The sequence below is a fragment of the Pseudorca crassidens genome, chromosome 5 (assembly GCF_039906515.1).
Source record: "Pseudorca crassidens isolate mPseCra1 chromosome 5, mPseCra1.hap1, whole genome shotgun sequence".
Taxonomy (NCBI): Eukaryota; Metazoa; Chordata; class Mammalia; order Artiodactyla; family Delphinidae; genus Pseudorca; species Pseudorca crassidens.
In genome coordinates this window covers 34918686-34943316 of record NC_090300.1, presented here as the reverse complement: position 1 = coordinate 34943316, position 24631 = coordinate 34918686, and the positions used below count along the sequence as shown (strand labels likewise).

The 24631-nt window shown below is 41.2% G+C and overlaps 1 protein-coding gene across 1 annotated transcript in view; it reads right to left on the bottom strand.

Moving 5' to 3' along the window:
* The window catches only part of MSL2 (MSL complex subunit 2), a 36623-nt gene extending 20094 nt beyond the window's left edge, over window positions 1–16529 (bottom strand). The window contains exon 1 of the mRNA XM_067737742.1: window positions 15417–16529. Coding sequence (XP_067593843.1) covers window positions 15417–15558 — 142 coding nt within the window. The 5' untranslated portion in view covers window positions 15559–16529. The remainder of the gene's footprint in view (window positions 1–15416) is intronic.
* Between the last annotated feature and the right edge of the window lie 8102 nt (window positions 16530–24631).

The following is a 24631-nucleotide window of genomic DNA, read 5'->3' as shown; positions in this document are numbered from 1 at the left end:
TTACAACAGAACAGTAAAAATTAACTATGTGACTATTACATTATACATTCTCACTATATTCCATATGTTCAGAATTATTTTATGCACCTAAAAACAGAACTTCAAAATACATGAAGCAAAAAGTGATAGAAATTCCGAAGAGAAACTGATAAATCCATAATTACAGTTAGAGATTTCAACATCTCTCAAAACATGAAAATAGAAAATCAGTAATGACACAGAAGATCTAAACAACACCATCAACCAACTTATGAAAATGTTTTAATTGACCATAAACACTGTGAACCAATAACTATTCTGACTGCAAACAAGATAAATTAACGCTGATTCTTATACAGGTAAGGTCTCATAAAATAATTCAAGATCCCAACGACATTAGAATTCTACAGTTAAAAATAGATAGGGCTATTTTGCAGAGTAAAATTTAGCTCCCTACCCCAGAGGTATTCAGGAAAAGGCTTAGGTGAACTTTCAAGAATATTACAGAAAGCGTTATTTGATGTGAAGAAATGACTGTATGATTTATGGTGCTTTCTGTCTAAAGCTTTATAAATTCTCATCATGAAGAATAATCTAGTAATACCTTCCTTGTAAAACATATGTAAAAATTGAGCTGGCAAGCTCAATGACGCTATAAAAGGATCCCTGAAACAGCTCACAGCTTCTGGTGGATAGACTATGCCAATCATATCCTATGTCACATCCTGAATAAATTCACTCACAAGCTGGACAACCAACTGATTAACTGTAGAGGGGATTCAGAAATCCAACACAAAGATACCTGAATTGGAATGCTCCCTTCTAACCCTAGAATCCCATATTATATATGGCCAGAGTCCCAAATTTCAGAACAGCAGACAGAGATTTAAACTTCAAGGGAATGGCATTTAGCAGGATTGAGAGGAGGTCAAAAGCTATACCCCGGACCGCCCACCTGCACATGCAGGATCTTAGTTCCCCAACCAGGGATCAAACCCACACACCCTGCAATGGAAGTGCACGAGTCTTAACCACTGGACCACCAGGGAAGTCCCTAGGTATGCCTTTAATTATTGCAAAAAGAATTTTAAAACTACTTGACTTTGCCAGAAAACCTAAGTTATTTCCAAATTTGACGCCAGACAACATTTTAAGTGCACATTTTTTGTGGTTTGTAACAATAAAAATAGACAAATGCTAACTGATAAGACAAACTAAATTCAAAACACAAAATATATGCTGGCTATAAAACTAGATTAAATACAGGTTGAGATAGGCAGATATTCCAAATCTGCAAAGATTCAACATTTCTGAACAGAAAGGCAATGAGCTAGAATAATTCTGTTAAAATATTACGAAGTCAGAAAAAGGAAAAGATGAGGAAAATGGTCAGACATACACTAATTAAGGTGAAAAAAATTATCTGAATTAATTTCCTAACATGGGAACAACAAAAAGAAATCTTTAAAAGAGGAAAGCCAATAACAGAAACTAAACAGTTAAGAAATAAAGTCAAAGGTGATGGACAAAGAGAAAAATATAAATTAAAATAAAGATTCTGAAATACCACCTTTTAAATTAAAAGATAAAATTTAATCAGACCTCACAAAAACAGATTAAATCATACATTAAAATGTAGCCAGGTGGACTCTGAGGGAAGGTGTCAACTGAGAAGCTAATACAATAAGGCATTAACCAATTAGTGATAGTATGCTATCAATGCAATGAAAACAAGGAGTGCAAACACAGGAGGAGGACTAAATGTTCAAATTAATTTGAAAGAATGAAAACCACAACCCCAAGACTCAAAAAATATGTTGTTTGTTTTACTATATCAAACAGTATATCCTGTGATTTTAAAATCAAGGTTTCCAGGAAGGGGCACAAAATTAAAGTTTTTAGATTTTAGCCTTTCCTAAACATATTTCCAATAACATTTCCTCACTAATCCCAACTCCCAGGCACCATCAAATTACTAAACACTGTCTCATCCTTCTCTTCATTCTCCTCAGGCCCACACTAGATCCGGTCTATTTTCTCTCTTAATTGAATCCTCTCCCAAGCACCTGATAAGCCAGGTTTTATCAGATCTTCCATACAATTCAGTACTTTCTGTCAAGTATATACCCTGTGAAAGCACTGTACTAGACATGTATATAAATTTAAGGATAGAAAATATTTAATCTATTCATAGTGAAATATGCCTAACCAAAGACAAATTGTAATACAGTGTACCAAAAAATTAAGCTGTTATGATAACCATAAAGAGGACAAAATTTTCCCTTTGCGTTATCTTATGTTGTTTCCTTTTCACTACCACCATTATTCCGGCCTCTATAATATGGATACATCTGATATCCTTCCTAACTGGGTTTCACCACATTCCAATAATCAATCCTATATTCTATCCCAAAACTAACCTTTTTTAATACAAAATCTATATATAACATCACTCTCTTACTTAAAATATTTCTCAAACACACCAGGGATTTACAAATTCCCCTACCCATATCAGGACAGGGGGGAGGGGAGCGGGGGGGGCATAAAATGCACATTACAAGGCCCTGCCCACAGAGATTCCAATTCAATCAGCCTGATATGATAATTGGGAATCTGAATTTTAACAATCCCTTTAGGTTTGATTTAGGTGGGCTATAGAGCACACTTTGAAAAAGAACAGGTCTACGAGGTAAATGTCAAATTCCTTAGCCTGGCATCAAGGTTCCCTGTAAAAAGGCCCCGAGTTACCACTATAGGGCAAGAATGGACTCTCTTCATTAGAGATAAACTTGATTTTCTGCAGCCTCAACAAGCCAATGTTCTCTCCCTCAAGTCTTGCTGAAAATGTTCACTTTTTACCATTCCTCCTGGCCTAGCTCAAGCACCTAGCTTTTCACCAAATTGTGAAAAGGAGATTTTTCTTAGGAAAAGAAACCAACAGTTAAATTAATATATCTGACATAAAAAAAGTAGCTGCCAGAACACAGTACTAAATATTGTTCTTCCTTAACCAACCTAGATAAATGTTCCCTAAAATATTCTTCCCAGATCAGAGAGAACAGGTAAACTTAAGTCCCAAGAAAAAACTGGTAAACCAAACTGCTTTAACCCCAGTGAGGGTTGCCCAAACTTTGACCCAAACAGTTATTCAAAAAAGTTACGTGAGGGGAAAATCTCACTTACTGTTAATTTCTGAAATTTTTACACATGTGACAAACTTAACTTACGAGTAAGTTAATATTACATCAATATTGGTAATAACATAAGTGCCTCTAACACACAATAATTGCTGGTTTACTTATGTCTTCCCCATAACACGAGCAACATATGGGTAGGGGCCATGTGTCTTAATTCATCTTTTTATTCCAGCACTGAGAACACCACAGTGATTAATAAAGATTTTGTGAGCAAAAAACAAAATTTTTTTCAAGATAAAAAAATGATAGTGATTCTCCAAAGATGATATACAAAAAGCCAAGAAGCATATGCAGGAGAGAGGGGGAAGATGGCAGAAGAGTTAGACGCGGAGATCACCTTCTTCCCCACAGATACATCAGAAATACATCTACACGTGGAACAACTCCTACAGAACACCTACTGAACGCTGGCAGAAGACCTCAGACCTCCCAAAACGCAAGAAACTCCCCACATACCTGGGTAGGGCAAAAGAAAAAAGAATAAACAGAGACAAAAGAATAGGGATGGGACCTGCACCAGTGGCAGGGAGCCGTGAAGGAGGAAAGGTTTCCACACACTAGAAGCCCCTTCGCGGGCGGAGACTGTGGGTGGCAGAGGTGGGGGAGCTTCGGCGCTGCGGAGGAGAGCGCAGCAACAGGGGTGCAGAGGACAATGCGGAGAGATTCCCACACAGAGGATCGGTGCTGACCAGCACTCACCAGCCTGAAAGGCTTGTCTGCTCTGGGAGCTGAGGCTCGGGCTGTGGGTCGGAGCACAGGGAGAGGACTGGCGGCCTGAACACAGCCTGAAGGGGTTAGTGCACCACCCCTAGCCGGGAGGGAGTCCCGAAAAAAGTCTGGACCTGCCGAAGAGGTAAGAAACTTTTTCTTCCCCCTTTGCTTCCTGGTGCGAGAAGTGAGAGGAGAGGGGATTAAGAGCGCTGCTTAAAGTAGCTCCAGAGACGGGCGCGAGGCATGGCTAAGAGCGCGGACCCCAGAGACGGGCATGAGACACTAAGGCTGCTGCTGCCGCCACCAAGAAGCCTGTGTGCGAGCACAGGTCACTCTCCACACCTCCCGTCCGGGTAGCCTGTGCAGCCCACCACTGCCAGGGTCCCGGGATCCAGGGACAACTTGCCCGGGAGAACACACGACGCGCCTTGGGCTGGTGCAACGTCACGCCGGCCTCTGCGCCGCAGGCCCGGCCCACACTCCGTACCCTTCCCTCCCCCCGGACAGAGTGAGCCACAGCCCTCGAATCAGCTGCTCCTTTAACCCCGTCCTGTCTGAACGAAGAAAGGATGCCCTCCCATGACCTACACGCAGAGGCGGGACCAAATCCAAAGCTGAACACCGGGAGCTCTGCGAACAAAGAAGAGAATCGGAAATCTCTCCCAGCAGCCTCAGGAGCAGCAGATTAAATCTACACAATCAACTTGATGTACCCTGCATCTGTGGAATATCTGAATAGACAACGAATCATCCCAAATTGAGGAGGTGGACTTTGAGAGCAAGATTTATTATTTTTTCCCCTTTTCCTCTTTTTGTGAGTGTGTATGTGTATGCTTCTGTATGAGATTTTGTCTGTATAGCTTTGCTTTCAACATTTGTCCTAGGGTTCTATCTGTCTGTTTTTTTAAAAAAAATTTTTCTTAACAATTATTTTTTTATTTTAATAACTTTATTTTACCTTACTTAATTTTATTTTATTCTCTTCCTTTCTTTCTTTCTACTTTTTCTCCCTTTTATTCTGAGCCCTGTAGATGAAAGGCTCTTGGTGCTGCAGCCAGGAGTCAGGGCTGTGCCTCTGAGGTGGGAGAGCCAACTTCAGGACACTGGTCCACAACAGACCTCCCAGCTCCACGTAATATCAAACGGCGAAAATCTCCCAGAGATCTCCATCTCAACACCCAGCTTCACTCAACAACCAGCAAGCTACAGTGCTGGACACCCTATGCCAAACAACTAGCAAGACAGGAACACAACCCCACCCATTAGCAGAGAGGCTGCCTAAAATCATAATAAGTCCACAGACACCCCAAAACACACCACCAGACGTGGACCTGCCCACCAGAAAGACAAGATCCAGCCTCATCCACCAGAACACAGGCACTAGTCCCCTCCACCAGGAAGCCTACATAACCCACTGAACCAACTTTAGCCACTGGGGAAAGACACCAAAAACAACGGGAACTACAAACCTACAGCCTGCAAAAAGGAGACCCCAAACACAGTAAGATAAGCACAATGAGAAGACAGAAAAACACACAGCAGATGAAGGAGCAAGGTAAAAACCCACCAGACCTAACAAATGAAGAGGAAATAGGTAGTACCTGAAAAAGAATTCAGAATGATAGTAAAGATGATCCAAAATCTTGGAAATAGAATAAACAAAATGCAAGAAACATTTAACAAGGAACTAGAAGAACTAAAGATAAAACAAGCAATGATGAACGACACAATAAATGAAATTAAAAATTCTCTAGAAGGGATCAATAGCAGAATAACTGAGACAGAAGAACGGATAAGTGACCTGGAAGATAAAATAGTGGAAGTAACTAATGCAGAGCAGAATAAAGAAAAAAGAATGAAAAGAACTGAGGACAGTCTCAGAGACCTCTGGGACAACATTAAACGCACCAACATTCGAATTATAGGGGTTCCAGAAGAAGAAGAGAAAAAGAAAGGGACTGAGAAAATATTTGAAGAGATTATAGTTGAAAACTTCCCTAATATGGGAAAGGAAATAGTTAATCAAGTCCAGGAAGCACAGAGAGTCCCATACAGGATAAATCCAAGGAGAAACATGCCAAGACACATACTCATCAAACTGTCAAAAATTAAATACAAAGAAAACATATTAAAAGCAGCAAGGGAAAAACAACAAATAACACACAAGGGAATCCCCATAAGGTTAACAGCTGATCTTTCAGCAGAAACTCTGCAAGCCAGAAGGGACTGGCAGGACATATTTAAAGTGACGAAGGAGAAAAACCTACAACCAAGATTACTCTACCCAGCAAGGATCTCATTCAGATTTGATGGAGAAATTAAAAACTTCACAGACAAGCAAAAGCTGAGAGAGTTCAGCACCACCAAACCAGCTATACAACAAATGCTAAAGGACCTTCTCTAGGCAAGAAACACAAGAGAAGAAAAACACCTATAATAACAAACCCAACACAATTTAAAAAATGGAAATAGGAACATACATATCGAATATTACCTTAAATGTAAATGGACTAAATGCTCCGACCGAAAGACACAGACTGGCTGAATGGATACAAAAACAAGACATATATATATATATGCTGTCTACAAGAGACCCACTTGAGACCTAGAGACACATACAGACTGAAAGTAAGAGGATGGAAAAGATATTCCATGCAAATGGAAACCAAAAGAAAGCTGGAGTAGCAATTCTCATATCAGACAAAATAGACTTTAAAATAAAGACTATTACAAGAGACAAAAAAGGACACTACATAATGATCAAGGGATCAATCCAAGAAGAAGATATAAGAATTGTAAATATTTATGCACGCAACATAGGAGCACCTCAATACATACGGCAAATACTAGCAGCCATAAAAGGGGAAATCGACAGTAACACATTCATATTAGGGGACTTTAACACCCCACTTTCACCAATGAACAGATCATCCCAAATGAAAATATATAAGGAAACACGCTTTAAGTGATACATTAAACAAGATGGACTTGATATTTATAGGACATTCCATCCAAAAACAACAGAATACACATTTTTCTCAAGTGCTCATGGAACATTCTCCAGGATAGATCATATCTTGGGTCACAAATCAAGCCTTGGTAAATTTAAGAAAACTGAAATTGTATCAAGTATCTTTTCCGACCACAACGCTATGAGACTAGATATCAATTATAGGAAAAGATCTCTCATAAATACAAACACATGGAAGCTAAACAATACACTACTTAATAACGAAGTGATCACTGAAGAAATCAAAGAGAAAATCAAAAAATACCTAGAAACAAATGACAATGGCGACACGACGACCCAGAACCTATGGGATGCAGCAAAAGCAGTTCTAAGAGGGAAGTTTACAGCAATACAATCCTACTTTAAGAAACAGGAAACATCTCGAATAAACAACCTAACCTTGCACCTAAAGCAATTAGAGAGAGAAGAACAAAAAAACCCCAAAGTTAGCAGAAGGAAAGAAATCATAAAGATCAGATGAGAAATAAATGAAAAAGAAATGAAGGAAACGATAGCAAAGGTCAATAAAATTAGAAGCTGGTTCTTTGAGAAGATATACAAAATTGATAAACCATTAGCCAGACTCACCAAGAAAAAAAGGAGAAGACTCAAATCAATAGAATTAGAAATGAAATAGGAGAAGTAACAACTGACACTGCAGAAATACAAAAGATCATGAGAGATTACTACAAGCAACTCCATGCCAATAAAATGGACAACCTGGAAGAAATGGACAAATTCTTAGAAATGCACAACCTGCCAAGACTGAATCAGGAAGAAATAGAAAATATGAACAGACAAATCACAAGCACTGAAATGGAAACTGTGATTAAAAATCTTCCAACAAACAAAAAGCCCAGGACCAGATGGCTTCACAGGCAAATTCTATCAAACATTTAGAGAAGAGCTAACACCTATCCTTCTCAAATTCTTCCAAAATACAGCAGAGGGAGGAACACTCTGAAACTCATTCTACGAGGCCACCATCACCCTGATACCAAAATCAGACAAGGATGTCACAAAGAAAGAAAACTACAGGCCAATAGCACTGATGAACAGAGATGCAAAAATCCTCAACAAAATACTAGCAAACAGAATCCAACAGCACATTAAAAGGATCATACACCATGGTCAAGTGGGGTTTATTCCAGGAATGCAAGGATTCTTCAATATACGCAAATCAATCAATGTGATACACCATATTAACAAACTGAAGGAGAAAAACCACATGGTCATCTCAATAGATGCAGAGAAAGCTTTCGACAAAATTCAACACCCATTTATGATAAAAACCCTACAGAAAGTAGGCATAGAAGGAACTTTCCTCAACATAATGAAGGCCATATATGACAAACCCACAGCCAACATCGTCCTCAGTGGTGAAAAACTGAAAGCATTTCCACTAAGATCAGGAACAAGAGAAGGTTGCCCACTCTCACCACTCTTATTCAACATAGTTTTGGAAGTTTTAGCCACAGCAATCAGACAAGAAAAGGAAATAAAAGGAATCCAAATCAGAAAAGAAGAAGTAAAGCTGTCACTGTTTGCAGATGACATGATACTCTATACAGAGAATCCTAAAGATGCTACCAGAAAACTACTAGAGCTAATCAATGAATTTGGTAAAGTAGCAGGATACAAAACTAATGCACAGAAATCTCTGGCATTCCTAAGCTTTAATGATGAAAATCTGAAAGTGAAATCAAGAAAACACTCCCATTTACCACTGCAACAAAAAGAATAAAATATCTAGGAATAAACCTACCTAAGGAGACAAAAGACCTGTATGCAGAAAATTATAAGACACTGATGAAAGAAATTAAGGATGATACAAATAGATGGAGAGATATACCATGTTCTTGGATTGGAAGAATCAACATTGTGAAAATGACTCTACTACCCAAAGCAATCTACAGATTCAACACAATCCCTATCAAACTACCACTGGCATTTTTCACAGAACTAGAACAAAAAATTTCACAATTTGTATGGAAACACAGAAGACCCCGAATAGCCAAAGCAATCTTGAGAACGAATAACGGAGCTGGAGGAATCAGCCTCCCTGACTTCAGACTATACTACAAAGCTACAGTAATCAAGACAGTATGGTACTGGCACAAAAACAGGAAGATAGATCAACGGAACAGGATAGAAAGCCCAGAGATAAACCTATGCACATATGGTCACGTTATCTTTGATAAAGGAGGCAGGAATGTACAGTGGAGAAAGGACAGCCTATTCAATAAGTGGTGCTGGGAAAACTGGACAGCTACATGTAAAAGTATGAGATTAGATCACTCCCTAACACCATACACAAAAATAAGCTCAAAATGGATTAAAGACCTAAATGTAAGGCCAGAAACTATCAAACTCTTAGAGGAAAACATAGGCAGAACACTCTATGACATAAATCATAGCAAGATCCTTTTTGACCCACCTCCTAGAGAAATGGAAATAAAAACAAAAATAAACAAATGGGACCTAATGAAACTTCAAAGCTTTTGCACAGCAAAGGAAACCATAAACAAGACCAAAAGACAATCCTCAGAATGGGAGAAAATATTTGCAAATGAAGCAACTGACAAAGGATTAATCTCCAAAATTTACAAGCAGCTCATGCAGCTCAATAACAAAAAAACAAACAACCCAACCCAAAAATGGGCAGAAGACCTAAATAGACATTTCTCCAAAGAAGATATACAGATTGCCAACAAACACAAGAAAGAATGCTCAACATCATTAATCATTAGAGAAATGCAAATCAAAACTACAATGAGGTATCACCTCACACCAGTCAGAATGGCCATCATCAAAAAATCTAGAAACAATAAATGCTGGAGAGGGCGTGGAGAAAAGGGAACACTCTTGCACTGTTGGTGGGAATGTGAATTGGTACAGTCACTATGGAGAACAGTATGGAGGTTCCTTAAAAAACTACAACTAGAACTACTATATGACCCAGCAATCCCACTACTGGGCATATACCCTGAGAAAACCGTAATTCAAAATGTTATAACACAGCATTGTAAAGCAATTATACTCCAATAAAGATGTAAAAAAAAAAAAAGCATATGCAAAGATCACCAACATCACTAATCATTAGAGAAATTAAAATCAAAACCACAATGAGATATCATCTCACACCCATTAGGATGGCTACTATCCAAAAAACAAACAAACACACACACACCCCAATAACAAAAACCGAAAGAGGAAACACAAGTGTTGGCAAAGATATGGAAAAACTAACTGGAGACCTTGTTCTGCTGGTAGGATTGTAAAACGGTGCAACCACTATGGAAAACAGTATGGAGTTCCTCAAACAATAAAAATAGAAATACCACACAGTCCTGCAATCCTACTTCTGGGTTTATATTCAAAAGAACTGAAAGCAGGGTCTCAAAGAGTGTTTACACACCCATGTTCTTAACACTATTCACAACAGCCAAGAGGTGGAAGCAACTCAAATGTCCAACGTTGGATGAATGAATAAACTAAGCATAGTGTATACATACAATAGAATATTATTCAGCCTTAAATAGGAAAGAAATCCTGTCTCATTCTACAACACGGATGAACCTTTAAAACATTATGCTGAAATAAGCTAGTCAACAAAGACAAGTATTGCATGATTCTACTTATATGAGGAATCTACAATAGTCAAATTCATAGAGGCAGAAAACAGAATGGTGGTTACAAGGGGTTGGGGGGAAGGAAGAAAATGGTGGTTGCTTGTTGGGTACAGAGTTTCAGATTTACAAGATCAAAAAGTTCTGGAGGGGCTTCCCTGCTGGCGCAGTGGTTGAGAGTCCGCCTGCCGATGCAGGGGACACGGGTTCGTGCCTCGGTCTAGGAGGATCCCACATGCCGCGGAGCGGCTGTGCCCGTGAGCCATGGCCACTGAGCCTGCGTGTCCGGAGCCTGCGCTCCGCAACAGGAGAAGGCACAACAGTGAGAGGCCCGCGTACCGCAAAAAAAAAAAAAAAAAAAAAAAGTTCTGGAAACCTGTTTCACAATAATGTAAATATACTCAACACTACTGAACTGTACACTTAAAAATGGTTAAGATGGTAAATTTTACATTATATGCTTCCTACAATAAAAAATTTAATTATAGTGATTTTAAGTACAAGAAAAATAAAATCTTAAGTATCAAATGAACTCACACTTGAGAAGAATATAAATGTAAAACATTAGTATAACGCTTAACGTACGATTAAACAAATGGCCTTTTAATTTAGCCTCTAAAAGGTATGTGGTTTAAAATAAATCACGCTAAATGTTCAAATTTCATTTTAGAAGATTCTTGCTATTTATAAATTTTTTGCTCAGTCAAAAACAAAGTATTTCTGCTAAAAGAATCAGAACTCCAGAACTGGAAGAGATTCTTGAGATAATCTACTGCACTAATTCCAAAGTGGGCCCACAAACAATGCCAAAATGAGAAAAATAAGGAAAATGAAAGTAGTCTTTCATAAAGCTAAATCTATTTAATTTTAAGGCATATACTTTATTCTGAGAGCACATCCTTCCTACTTGGAACCTTGCTCTTTTTATCGGCAGCTTCGTCCATTCAACAATGCTTGTTCAGCCACGAACTGTCAAGTGCAGGGCTACAACAGTGAACAAGACCAGCAAGACTCTCACCCTCAGGGAACCACGTACCTTGTAGTGGAATGTGAGAGTAGCAGTAGTAAGAAAAGATGTCAGGATTTGCTTTTTTAAGTCCTTAACATTCAAAACAAAAACTTGGTCAGCTTAGGTCAGTGGGAAACACTATTCTCCAGCTCTTTCCTATTTTATAAATAAGAAACTGGATATCCAAAAGTTCCACAACTCTTCAGTAAAAGCCAAAACCACTTTGTTTCTAGAATTTAAAACATCAGGGAGGGGCTTCCCTGGTGGCGCAGTGGTTGAGAGTCCACCTGCCGATGCAGGGGACACGGGTTTGTGCCCCGGTCCGGGAAGATCCCATATGCGGCAGAGCGGCTGGGCCCGTGAGCCATGGCCGCCGAGCCTGCGTGTCCGGAGCCTGTGCTCCGCAACGGGAGAGACCACAACAGTGAGAGGCCCGCGTACCACAAAAAAAAAGAAAGAAAAAAAAAATCAGGGAAATATTCATGTCCCTGAGATTTGACCATGATTAATTTACAGGACTCCAAATATCTCAGAGAATACTATTTTTCCACTTAACATGTCCTTCCAGTTCTAACAGTATTTGATTCTACATATCAAACTTGTTATGTCATTTGAGGATATAAAAGCTTAATAAAAAACTTAAAATCCCTAGGGCAGAATTTATTGAGTTTCATGCCATCAAAAGAAAATTCATTCTACATACTTCGTGATAAAAATAAAGCAAGTCCAACGTTAAGAACAAGGGGAAAGAACTGACACAGAAATAGTACCCACAGTAATACTGTCTTGGTCACTGTTTCTGTGGCCTAGAAAGTACAATAACTCTCTGGAGCATTGCTATCCCATTCACCAGAAACTTCAGAAAGTTTAAACATACAAAGCAACTGAAAAACAAGCAGTGATAATCAGCTAATTAACATTTCAAAGAACAATGATAACAAAACCTGTAGTTCCAGTGAATAATCTAGGTTTGACAATATTTGACCGGACAGTTCAATCTCTTCTCTCACTTCCCCCTACCTTTCTCCATCTCTGCGCAAGGGTTGCACAAAGTCCACAGACTTGTTCTCAAGGGTTCAAAAGGTTTTTCCCACTTAAAAATAAACTCACATAAAACACAAATTTGGAAAAACAAACTTAAAGAAGATATTATCCCCTTCTGTGGATACAAGAAATTTAGGCAAAAAGTTAAAGTAACTTGCCTAGACAGAAAGTAGAAAAGTTAAGATTTGTACCTAACTGCAAAGTTCACAGACCCTTTTTCCCTCCCTCACCTCCTCTCACTTTCTTTCTCTGAGTCTGTCATAAACACCTACATGCTATTCACTGAACAGGAGAGAATGAGGCAGAAGGAACACAGAAATGTACAAAAAAATAGTATTTTCTCTAAGATAGAATAATTTGAAAGAGTTAAAAGCACCTGTGACAGAACAAAGAATTCACTGAGGGAGGGAGGGAGTTGATGAGTTAGACCATACACAGAAAGAATATATTTTAGGCAGAAGGAACTTCAAAGAGCAAAGGTGGGGAAAAGAGAAGGAAGACATAAGGCATGTATGTTCAAAAAGACAAAAATATCAAACTGACTGAAGCTGAGAAATTATTAGAAATTAAGAGGGCAGTTAAATACAAAGCTGAAAGGGGAGGTTTGGGTCAGACACTGGAGGACCTGTTGAAACAAACTCCCTATTTACAGCGCCAAGATAGGATTAAAACTTAACTTTTACATATCTATTATCCTAACGAAATAAGACTGCACATGCCCTATTAACTGGAAGGAGTTTATGCTTTCCAGCTAGGAAAAAGAGTCCAGGACAGTATCTGACACAAAGATGAAAACTGTTGGATCTGAATTCAAATAACTGGGTTTTTTCCCCCATCTCTTCATAACCACAGACTTATGTCCAAAGAGATGAGGGGAAAAAACTGAACCTACATCCATATTGCTGAAATTTTATGCCAGCTACTCAATTATAAGGGAGAAGTAGAACCCATAAATCTTTTGCATAGGATGGTGGGGAAGAGAGGCTTGAACAAGAAGGAATAATTAAAAGCCCCAATGTCACAAAAATTCCTTTGAGTTGTCAAGACTGATTAAAAAAAAAAAAAAAGCTACAGTTGGACTTTCTAATGTAGCTTTACCTTTAATATCAGTTTTTAAAATGCAGGTTAGATTCTTGGAAAATGTTCAATTAGACCACAACTGTCCTGAAGCTACTGATAACTTAAAATTCCAAGCATCTGCAAAACTACCATTTCCCTCTTTGAGAGCTAAGTCCCATCCACCATGTAAAAAGCAGAACTACCAGATCTTCAAGTGTTACCTGGATACTGACATCACTCTCTACTGCAGTTCTAGCAGGCCAGGATGGGCTGGTCTATGCCCTCTACATCACCACAGTAGCAATTCCCCCACCAAAAGAAAGGTTTGTATTGAAAGAAGTTATAGTAGCCCCATCTCCTCATTCCACAAACTATCAAAAGCTATGAAGACATTAAAAAAAAAAAGCACTCCATTAAAAAAAAAAGTGAGAGTGGGGTGGCGGAGTTCCCTGAAACTAAGCAAATTCTTATACTATATTTGTAAAATGTAAGCGGAAAAGAAGCTTTGAATCTAGCCCAAAGCTCTCATTTTACATGTTAAGAAACTGAGGCCCAGGGCAATTAAGTGATTTACCAGGGCAACTGCTTCTCTATAAAGGTGTTAAGTGTCAGTTACCAGTCAGTGTAGCACTTAATCGCTTGTAAGAGTTACTTAAATGTTTATGAGATTAAGAACACGATGTGCAAAAAAAACACTCTTCACCTCTTCTGTACCCCTCAGGGCTTTGCCCCAAAGCTATACGGAAAATGCTGAAAGAATCTCAAATGAATACCATTTCTCCCTTCAGCCACTACAGTCGCAAAATTTCTCTTAAGATAAAGCTGAAATGCCTGAATTTCTCAAATTCTGACTAAACAAGTAAGTGGACCAACAAAACCTCAAAAGTTTTGGCGAAGTAAGAATATGAAGTGGAGTATTACTGTTTTGGTTTTGCCAGTTACCCTTTCCTTTATGTTAATGTTTTCAGTCTAAGTTTTTTCAAAAATAAATTATTATTATACGCATACAATTAATCACTGAGATAATAATCACAAATTATTATCACTTTTGAGACATGGATTTATTAGACAATTTAGCATATCTTCATCTCTCAAAAATAACTTGAAAATATCCTGCCCAGCACAAAGTAACACCTCTTGAACAAAAACACCGAAAATAACCCTCTACCAGGCCACAATATAGTAAAACCACCAAAAAACGTAATGCTGTAAAAAATCCCACCAGCTAAAATACACTGAACCATCAGTCTGCCCTGGCTCACTGTTTATCGTCAAACTGTCAAAGCATTAGAAGAACCCGGGGGAAAAAGTTCTGCAGCGACTTCACCGGCTATACCACCACCCACACACAACACGTTTGGGGAAATGCAAACACGCCACATGTAGGTGTTTTAACCAGGTTTAACCACGTTTAAACAAGGTAGGTATTAAGTCAGCTTTGGTATCAAAAGCTTTAAAAAAAAAAAAAAAAAAGAAGAGGGACAGCAACACAGATGCATATTTCACCTCTTAAAAAAAAAAACAACACCAGAAATGACCCAAGACGAATTTAAGAGTTTTGAACGAGGCCGCTGTACAGAGCGGTTTGGAAGGGCTCTGTCTTTCTGAAATGCCGGAAAAAAGTCCTCTGCCGAGTTTCAAAACTAAAGACCGCAAACTACCGCACAAATAATAAAAGTTTAATACAAACTACCCCTCCGTCAAACCGTTTCTGCTACCATCGCCCTGAGTTTTTTTTAAAACAAGCACTGAAAGGGGAACAATAAAAAGCGTCTCACCGCAAACGCAGCACGAGAGGGACTGTCGGAAGTAAGGCAAGAGCCTGTTAATCTCTGTAAACGCCTTGGGGTCTCCGGGGTCGTAGTTGAGCACTAGGCGGCTCGCGGAAATGTAGAGAGCAGTAGCATTCACGGGGTTCATTGCAGACACTTCGACACTGTTGGCTCTCGGTTGAAGAGAAATTCCGGATCCAACTTTGTAAGCAGCCAGGAAACAATGGCGAATTTGCAACAATTCGGAGGAAATCGGGGGAGAACCACTGGCCAAAGTTGTAACCAAAATCCGTACAAGTTTGTAGAGCCGTAGCAGTCCTCCCACACATGGGGCCTTGGCGCCCCTCCTCCGTCCCTGAGATTTGCAGACCAAGGGGAAAAAAAAAAAAAAAGAGAGAGAAACCAGCGTTCGAGTTTGTCCCGAGCGGCCGCGGGGCGCAGAACGCGGCGGCTTCGGCGCTCAGTCTAGCCCCGCGGCTCGGCGGGCGGCCTGCGTTCGAGCTGCATCTCGGGACGCGAAGGCACCTCCTGTGGTCGAGCTGGGCGGTCGCGGGAGCAGGCCCCGGCCCGGTGCAGGGGCGGGCACGCTTCTCACGGGCTGCAGGGCCCTTACTCCATCACAGCGCCCGGCGCGGAGGCAGCGGCGACGGCAAGGACTGCGGTGAGGTCGTCGGATTCCTCGATCTAGTGCACCGAGCCGCGGCGGCGGCGAACGTGGCTGCTGCGGCTGGCGGAGGCCGCCGCCGCTCTCTCCATATCGGACACGCCTGGCTCTCCGCCCCGGCGATTACAGCCCGGCAGTTCCCTGAGGTGGCGAAGCGGACAGGAGAGGCCCCCGCCCGAGAGGGGAGGGCCGGGGAGGAAGTGCGCGGGCCGGCGGCGGCGGCGGGAGAGGGCGGGGAGCAGGCCCGGCCGGGCCGCGGCAGCGGCCCTAGCTCCTCAGTCGCTTACTCCGAGGTCACCAGGCGCAAGCGCCGCCCCCTCACTGCCCGGCCATCTTCTCCGCGCGGCACACACGGACGCCTCCTCCGCCAAGCACCACGGTCGCCGCCGCCCACGGCGCCCACCCGGCCGCGGCACAGGCTGAGGCAAGCGCTCACACCGACAGGCCCCGCCGCCGCCCAGCGCACACAGCAAGGCCCCGCCGCAGGCCCCTCCCCCCGTGCCTCGCCGCCCTCACCCCGACTCCACGCGCCACTCTAGCTCGGTAGGGCCCGGGCTGCTGCGGCCTTAATGTATCCCGCGGGCTGTGCGGCGCCTCAGACCCTGCCGGCGACGACGACCGTTACCCCAACGGGCAAAGCCACTGTCATCCTCGAGACTCCCCCGCCGCCGTCGTCGCTAGCGCTCGCACGCATGCGCAGACCACACTCTCACCCCTCCCCCCGCCCTTTGCTTTCCCTTCGCTTCCCTTTTCCCCTGCTTCTCCTCTAAGAGCCCCCTCCACGCCCTCCCAGAGCTACCGGCTCGCTCTGCGCATGCGCACTCCACTACCCAGCTCCACCGCCTTTCACCCTTACGCGTGCGCTTTGACCGCCCACCCAGAAAACCGGATAAACACATCAGCCCGCTCACGCCAGCCCCTCCCCACTGCCAACCCACCCTGAGCTCATTGCGCATGCCTGGCTCTCCACTTACGGCTCTCGGTACAGAGCATGCTCCCGGCGAGCCGCCTGCTCTTTCCGCCCCTCCCCCATGCGCTCTCAAATTCCCTCTTAGGCGTGTGGGTTGTGGTGAAACATTCGTTAGTTGACCCATCTTTCCCCAGTGTGAGCTGTAGGTTTCTCGCACTACACTGCTTCTTCGGTGTCCGCCAACGCGGAGGCCCTGCTGGGTCGCGCCATGTGGCTCTCTGCGCTGGCGCAACGCGGCCTGTCCTCGCCCTGGCTGACCGCGAAGTGAGGAGGAAGCCCCGCACCGCCCGAAGCCCCGCCCTCGCGGCCTTTCTCCTGGAACCGCGCTTCCCGGCCGCGGAATGGGCGCTGTCGCCCCGACACTCGCCCAGCCCAGAAGGGAGGCGACGAGTGACGTGGCTGTACGCCCAGCGGGCGTTCGAGCTTCAGGGTTTTGGTTGGGGCCGCGGCCCGCGTCGACGGCAGCCTGAGGCCTCTGAGGCCCGGGCAGGCCGTCTGAAGCGGCGGTGCCCGGACCCACCTGCCTCTCCCGCCCGTCCGAGCGGGCTCTTCCTGCGGCCTCTGGTCCTTGGAGTCCGACTGACGCGGACAGCCCGACCTTCCAGGGGCACCGGCCGGGACTGCACAGAGCTCTCCACGAGAACAGAGTGCAATTTAAAAACAAAACGAACCTCTATTTTAGCTCCTTTAACAGACCTAGCCCCTCTGTGTGAACAGATCTCTTAAAGAACCTATGGTCCTGCTTTAGAACCCAAATCCTTGAAAGTATTATCTTTTTTTTAAACAAGTTTTGGCCTTGTGTTTTTGCAGGAGACCAAGGACACTGAGATATAAATAAACAAAGCCTAAATTAACGTCTGATTCCCCTCCCCTCCAAAAGGACAAAACCTTCTTTAAAAATAGAAACAGCGTAGGAATCATTATCTCTGGATACACCAGAGCTCTTCAGCATAATTTTTTGCCCATAGTAAATGCTCTACACATGTTTGCAAAGTAAGATTTATGACGTATGTAAATCTTTAGCGGCACAAATACCTGTTAGTTTTAGAGGCTTGCCACTTAGAGTAGAAATGAAGAGTTAAGATAAGGCAACCCATGTAACCTCTGATATATAATTTTTATTACCATTTGAGAATAGGTTTATTTTCTTTACAAGTCCTAGCATATTATCAGTATGTATTAAGCAAAAATAATTATTTTCCTAGTTTTGTAAAACGAACAAAGCTGTGCAAAATATATTTGGTCGTCATTTATCTAGAAAATCACAGTCTATAAAATTCACTCTTTTTTAAAAGCCTCATCATTTTTTTTAATAAGAGATCTTAGTTCTAAGTTCACTTTCAGATAAAACTGTTATAATATACAGTTCTATTTCTATTCCAGACTCTTAAGTTCTACAACACACAGGTTGTTCTTCCCCAGAGGACCAACACAGAGAGTAAAATAATCAGCACTGTTTCCATTCAGACAGTATAAATTAGCAGTCACCCTAGGCAAGTGATTACTTGCAGGCCCTTAACATTGCTGATTTTCTCATAAACTAACTTTTTAAAATCTCTTGAGATGTGCACATCAAATTAAGATTAATTCTATTGATGGTTCGTGTGTGAAAGAGAGACAGAGAGAGAGGAGACAGTTCTTTTATAGCTTCTGAAATTGGTTGCAACAGGTGATAGACTATGGCACTTAGAGGCAAAGCCTCTTCACACTGAAGTATACTCCCTGTCTAGTAACTATTCGCTCACTTGAGGTTTGCCTAAAAAGAAAACAAAAGAACGGTTTATATAAAAAAAGTGCTTGGATCAAATAGGAGAAATCATACATAACTCAAATTCCTTAAACTATCAACCTAGGGTAATTTTTTTCATAGTTTGTGTTTAATTATTATTCAGAAGTAAAAGTGTTAAAGTTGCCAGATCTAACAATAATATGAAATGCCAGTTTAAAAAAATTTTTTAACTTTTTATTTTAGAATAGGTTTGAAATTACAGAATTATTGCACAGATAGTACAGACAGTTCTCGTCACCCAATTTCCCCTATTACTAACATCTTACCTTAGTGTGGTACATTTGTCACAATTAATGAACCAATAGGAATACATTATTATTAACTAAAATCCATATTTTATTCATATTTGTTCAGTTGTTCCCTAATGTCCTTTTCCTGATCCAGGATCCCATCCAGGATAGCACATCACATTTAGTCATGGCTCCTTAGGCTTCTCTTGGCACTCAGTTGAATTTTCATTTCAGAGAAACAACAAATACTTGTTTCCTTCTTATTATCGTCTTTCCTACCCATTTTGAATTAAAGCTTCCCCTTCTGTCTTCCAAGATTTCCATGTGCTTACCTCTATCATTGCACTTATCACACTAAGTGGCAGTTGTTGGTTTAGCCCTGTCTTCTCCCTATTATACTATAACTGTTTTCTGCTCTTCTCCCTCTTTGCCTTTTATCGTCATTGCCTAGCACAGGGTTTGACATAGAACAGGTACTCGGTAATTGTTAAAATAATGACAGGGACTTCCCTGGCAGTCCAGTGGTTAAGACTCTACGCTTCCAATGCAGGGGGCACGGGTTCGATCCCTGGTCAGGGAACTAAGATCCCACATGCCACAGCGTGGCCAAAAGATTAAAAAAATAGTAAAAATTAAAAAAAATAAAGTAATGGTGAATTACTAGAAACGCGATAATGTAAGTAAACACCCCAGTACAGTGTGTGGTGAATAATAGGCATGGACACATGTTGGCTTCTCCTTGGGGAAAGACATAAAATGTCTTACAAATTTAAAGACGGTTCTTACATCAGCTAGATCAACGTCAATTCTAAGATCCTTAATAAACAAGAAGTGTGGATTGATTTGAAACACTCAGAATAATCAATCAACAAGTATTTATTGATTGTACTCTAGCACTTTGGGGATAATAAAATAAATGCAGAAGTAGTTGTAGTTATACTTTCAAAGAACAAAGATCAGGCTGGCAGCAACTCAAAGGGATTTTCTGAGGGGTTAAGCCCTTTACAAAATTGTGAAATAGTTGTTTACCTTCTTTTCTCTTCCTCTTTCACTCTCCTTCCTCTGCCCCCTCCTTCTTCTTTCTACACCAAAATCTACCTAGAAATAATGTTCCCTCTTCCCTGGTTGCATTCTCCCTCACTACCTAGGGTCTCCACTCCAGTGCCTTTGCCATTATAACCATCTGTTGTCTGTGTCCCCACCAACCCAAATTTATATGTAGAAATCTTTTTTTTTTTTGTCCGCGTCCCTTGGCATACGGGATCTTAGTTCCCTGACCAGGGATCGAACCTGTGCCACTGAAGTGGAAGTACAGTCTTAACCACTGGACCGCCAGGGAAGTCCCTATATGTATATAGAAATCTTAACCTCCAATATGATAGTATTACAAGGTGGGCTTTGGGAGATAATTAGGTCATGTGGGTAGAACCCTTAAGAATGGGATTAGTGCCGTTATAAAAAGGACCCCAAGAGAGCTCTCACTCTCTCTGCCATCTAAGGATACAACAAGAAGTCAACCATCTTCAGCCCAAAAGAGGGCCCTCACCAGGTGATCATGCTGGCACCTTGACTCACACTTTCAGCATCCAGAATTGCAGAAATAAATATTTATTGTCTAAGCGGCTCAGTTTCAGTTTATGGTATTGTGTTATAGCTGCCCAGGCTCACTAAGACATCATCCCTACCAAATTTTAACAAGTGCTTAATCTATTGTCATCTGGAAAGAAATCAATCCAATTAACCTCAATCTATGGAGAGTGATAATAGCTTAATCTAACTTCCAACAAATCTTTGAAGACTGGCCAGAGCAAATACCTCTTTATGGGGAACAGCAAACCAGATGAACTTAAACGAGGACCTAATCCAAACCAATCCTCTTCTTTCCGACCTCCTCCTCAAAAGGTGCCCCTCAAAAGAACCATATCCCTTTGCCTATCAATTCCTGTTGATATTTTTTCAATGAATTCTTTTCTAAATCCATACATATATCCATTCATTTCATCCAAAACATTTATTTAGCAAGTCTAGCACCTATTTATTTTATATCTCAAATATTAAAATTGCCTTCAGCTTTTTCATCCCTAACTCCAGCCCAGATAAAGCAGCTGCTTTGTTGTTCATCCGCCTAGCAGAGTGCCAGACACATACTAAGGTACCTACTAAATGTTACTGTTTTTATTCCTTAAGACACTTTCAACACTATTCAAATGCCTATTAAATTTGTCCATTCATTTATGCAACCAACATTTATTGCCAGTTATATGCCAGGCATTCAGAATACAAAAATGAATAATTCAACAGTTTCCAGCCCTCAAAGAGTTCACAGTCCAGTTGCAGTGGCAGCTATGTAAACAGCTAATTTATAATTCAGAGTGGTAAGGATTTAGGGATGCACTTGATGCAAATCTAAAGTATCTTAGTAGATATTTCTGTTACACTATGGGTTAAACAAGCTTGTGTAGACTTTCCTGGGAAAATAACTGCAATTATTCACAGCATTGTTTCTAAGAGAAAATGTGTTCTGCATTCCAAACAGTCAATTTAAAATTGAATTTTTGGAATACAGCCTGTTTGTCCCTGGGGGCTGTCTACGTGGCCATTATCTAAGATCCCTATTTGTCTTAGGACAATTTGTATCTCTTTACAATTCCCACCTGTTCCATATGGCCTATGGTACTACCTGAAGGTTGCTAGTCTCAGGGCCACCAACTTACTCTACAGGGTTCAGCACTACATGACTGAGAGAGTTCTCTGCTCAAGCAAGTTGACTCAAGAAGGTAGGACTAAAGGAGTCTCAGTCCTAAATTTGACTGTTCAAAATTTTACTGTTAGGGAAGGTAGTGAGAAAAGTTCATCAAGAGAGTGATGAGAGTTTGGAATCACTGCTATGTGAAATGAGAGCAGGAACTGCTTAGGGACAGAAAAAGGGATTGCAAAAATGGTTTCCAAAAGGGTATACCTCTTGGATAAAATAGGATCTGTAAAGATATCTTAGTAGACACTCCTGGACAATAAAGGCTTAAAAAATGGTCTTTGAACCACGAAAGACCCCAATGAGCCAAAGAACTCTTGAGGAAGAAGAACAAAGCAGAAGGCATCACACTTCCTGATTTCAAGCTGTACTATAAAGCTATAGTCATCAAAACACTATGGCACTGGCATAAAAACAGACAAATAGACGAATGGAACAGAATTGAGAGCCAAGAAATAAACCTAAGCATATATGGTCAACTAATATTTGACAAGGGAGCCAAGAATACTCAGTAGAGAAAAGACAAGTCTCTTCAACAAATGGTGCTGAGATAACTGGATATTCACATGTGAAAGAATGAAACTGAACCCATATCTTACAACACTTAACAAAAATTAACTCAAAATGGGCCTTCCCTGGTGGCGCAGTGGTTGAGAGTCTGCCTGCTAATGCAGGGGACACGGGTTTGAGTCCTGGTCTGGGAAGATCCCACATGCCGCAGAGCAACTGGACCCGTGAGCCACAGCTACTGAGCCTGCGCATCTGGAGCCTGTGCTCCGTAACAAGAGAGGCTGCGATAGTGAGAGGCCTGCATACCGCAATGAAGAGTGGCCCCCGCTTGCCACAACTAGAGAAAGCCCTTGCACAGAAACGAAGACCCAACACAGCAAAAATAAATAAATTAATAAACTCCTACTCCCAACATCTAAAAAAATAAAATAAAAGTAAAATCCTCACTGGAAGTAAACCTTTAAAAAAAAATTAACTCAAAATGGATTAAAGACTTAAATGTAAGACCAGAACTCATGAAGCTCCTAGAAGAAAACATAGGAAGAAAGCTCCTTGACATGAGTCTTAGCAATGATTTTTTGGATATGACATTTAAGTCACATGCAACAAAATCAAAAATAAACAAGTGGGAGGACTTCCTTGGTGATCCAGTGGTTAAGAATCCACCCTCCAATGCAGGAGACGCAGGTTCGATCCCTGGTCAGAGAACTAAGATCCCACATGCCACAGGGCAACTAAGCCCATGGGCCACAGCTACAGAGACCATGCCCTCTGGAGCCCATGCGCTCTGGAGCCCACGTGCCACAACTAGAGAGAAGCCCGCACGCTGCAACAAAGAGCCTGCGTGCCGCAATGAAAGATTCCGCCTAACACAACTAAGACCCGACTAAGCCAAAAATAAATAAATAAATAAATATTAAAAATAATAAAAATAAATAAACAAGTGGGACTATATCAAACTAAAAAGCTCTGCACAGAAAAAAAACCATCATAAAGTGAAAAGACAACCTGTGGAATGGGAAAAAGTATTTGCAAACCATATATCTGATAAGGGGTTAATATCCAAAATATAAAAAGAACTCATATAGCACAATAGAAAAAAATCCAATTCAAAAATGGTCAAAGAACCTGAATAGATATTTCTCCAAAGAAGATATACAGAAAGCCAAGAGGTACATGAAAAGATGCTCAACATCACTAGTCAGAGAAATGCAAATTGAAACCACAATGAGATATCACCTCACATCTGTTAGAATGACCATCAACAAAAAGATGAGAGATAACAAATGCTGGTGTGGATGTGGGGAAAAAAGGAAACCCTGATACACTGTTGGTAGAATTCTAAATTTGTACAGCCACTGTGGAAAACAATATGGAGGATCCTCAAAAAATTAAAATTAGAACTACCATATGATCCAGCAATCCCACTTCTGGGAATATATCCAAAGGAAATGAAAACACTAGCTCAAAAAGATAACTGCACCCACATGTTCACTGCAGCTTTAATTACAATAGCCAAGACGTGGAAACAACCTAAGTGTCCATCCATCGATAAATGGATAAAGAAGTTGTGGCCTATGTATACGATGCAATATTATTCAGCCATTAAAAAAAAAACAAGGAAATCCTACCATTTGTGACAACATGGTTAAACCCTGAAGGCATTGTGCTAAGTGAAATAAGTCAGAGAGAGACAAATACTATATGATCTCATTTATATGTGGAATTTCTGAAAATAAAAACAAACGAACTCATAGAAAAAGAGATCAGACTTGTGGTACTAGAGGCGATGGGTGATGGAAGGAAGTATTGGAGAAAGGTGGTCAAAAGGTACAAACTTTCAGGGCTTCCCTGGTGGCGCAGTGGTTGAGAGTCCGCCTGCCAATGCAGCGGACACGGGTTCGTGCCCTGGTCCGGGAAGATCCCACATGCCGCGGAGTGGCTGGGCCCATGAGCCATGGCCGCTGAGCCTGCACTTCCGGAGCCTGTGCTCCGCAACGGGAGAGCCCACAGCAGTGAGAGGCCTGCATACAGCCAAAAAAGAAAAAAAATGTACAAACTTTCAGATATAAGATAAATAAGTACTAGGGATGTAATGTACAACATGATGACTATAACGCTGATATGTGATAAACAGGAAAGTTACTAAGAGAGTAAACCCCAAGATTTTTCATCACAGGGAGAAAATATTTCCTTTTTTCTTTTTGTTATTTTCTTCTCATTGTATCCATATGAGAAGATGAATGATAGCTGAACCTATTGTAATCATTTTGTAATATATGTATATCAAACCATCATGCTGTATG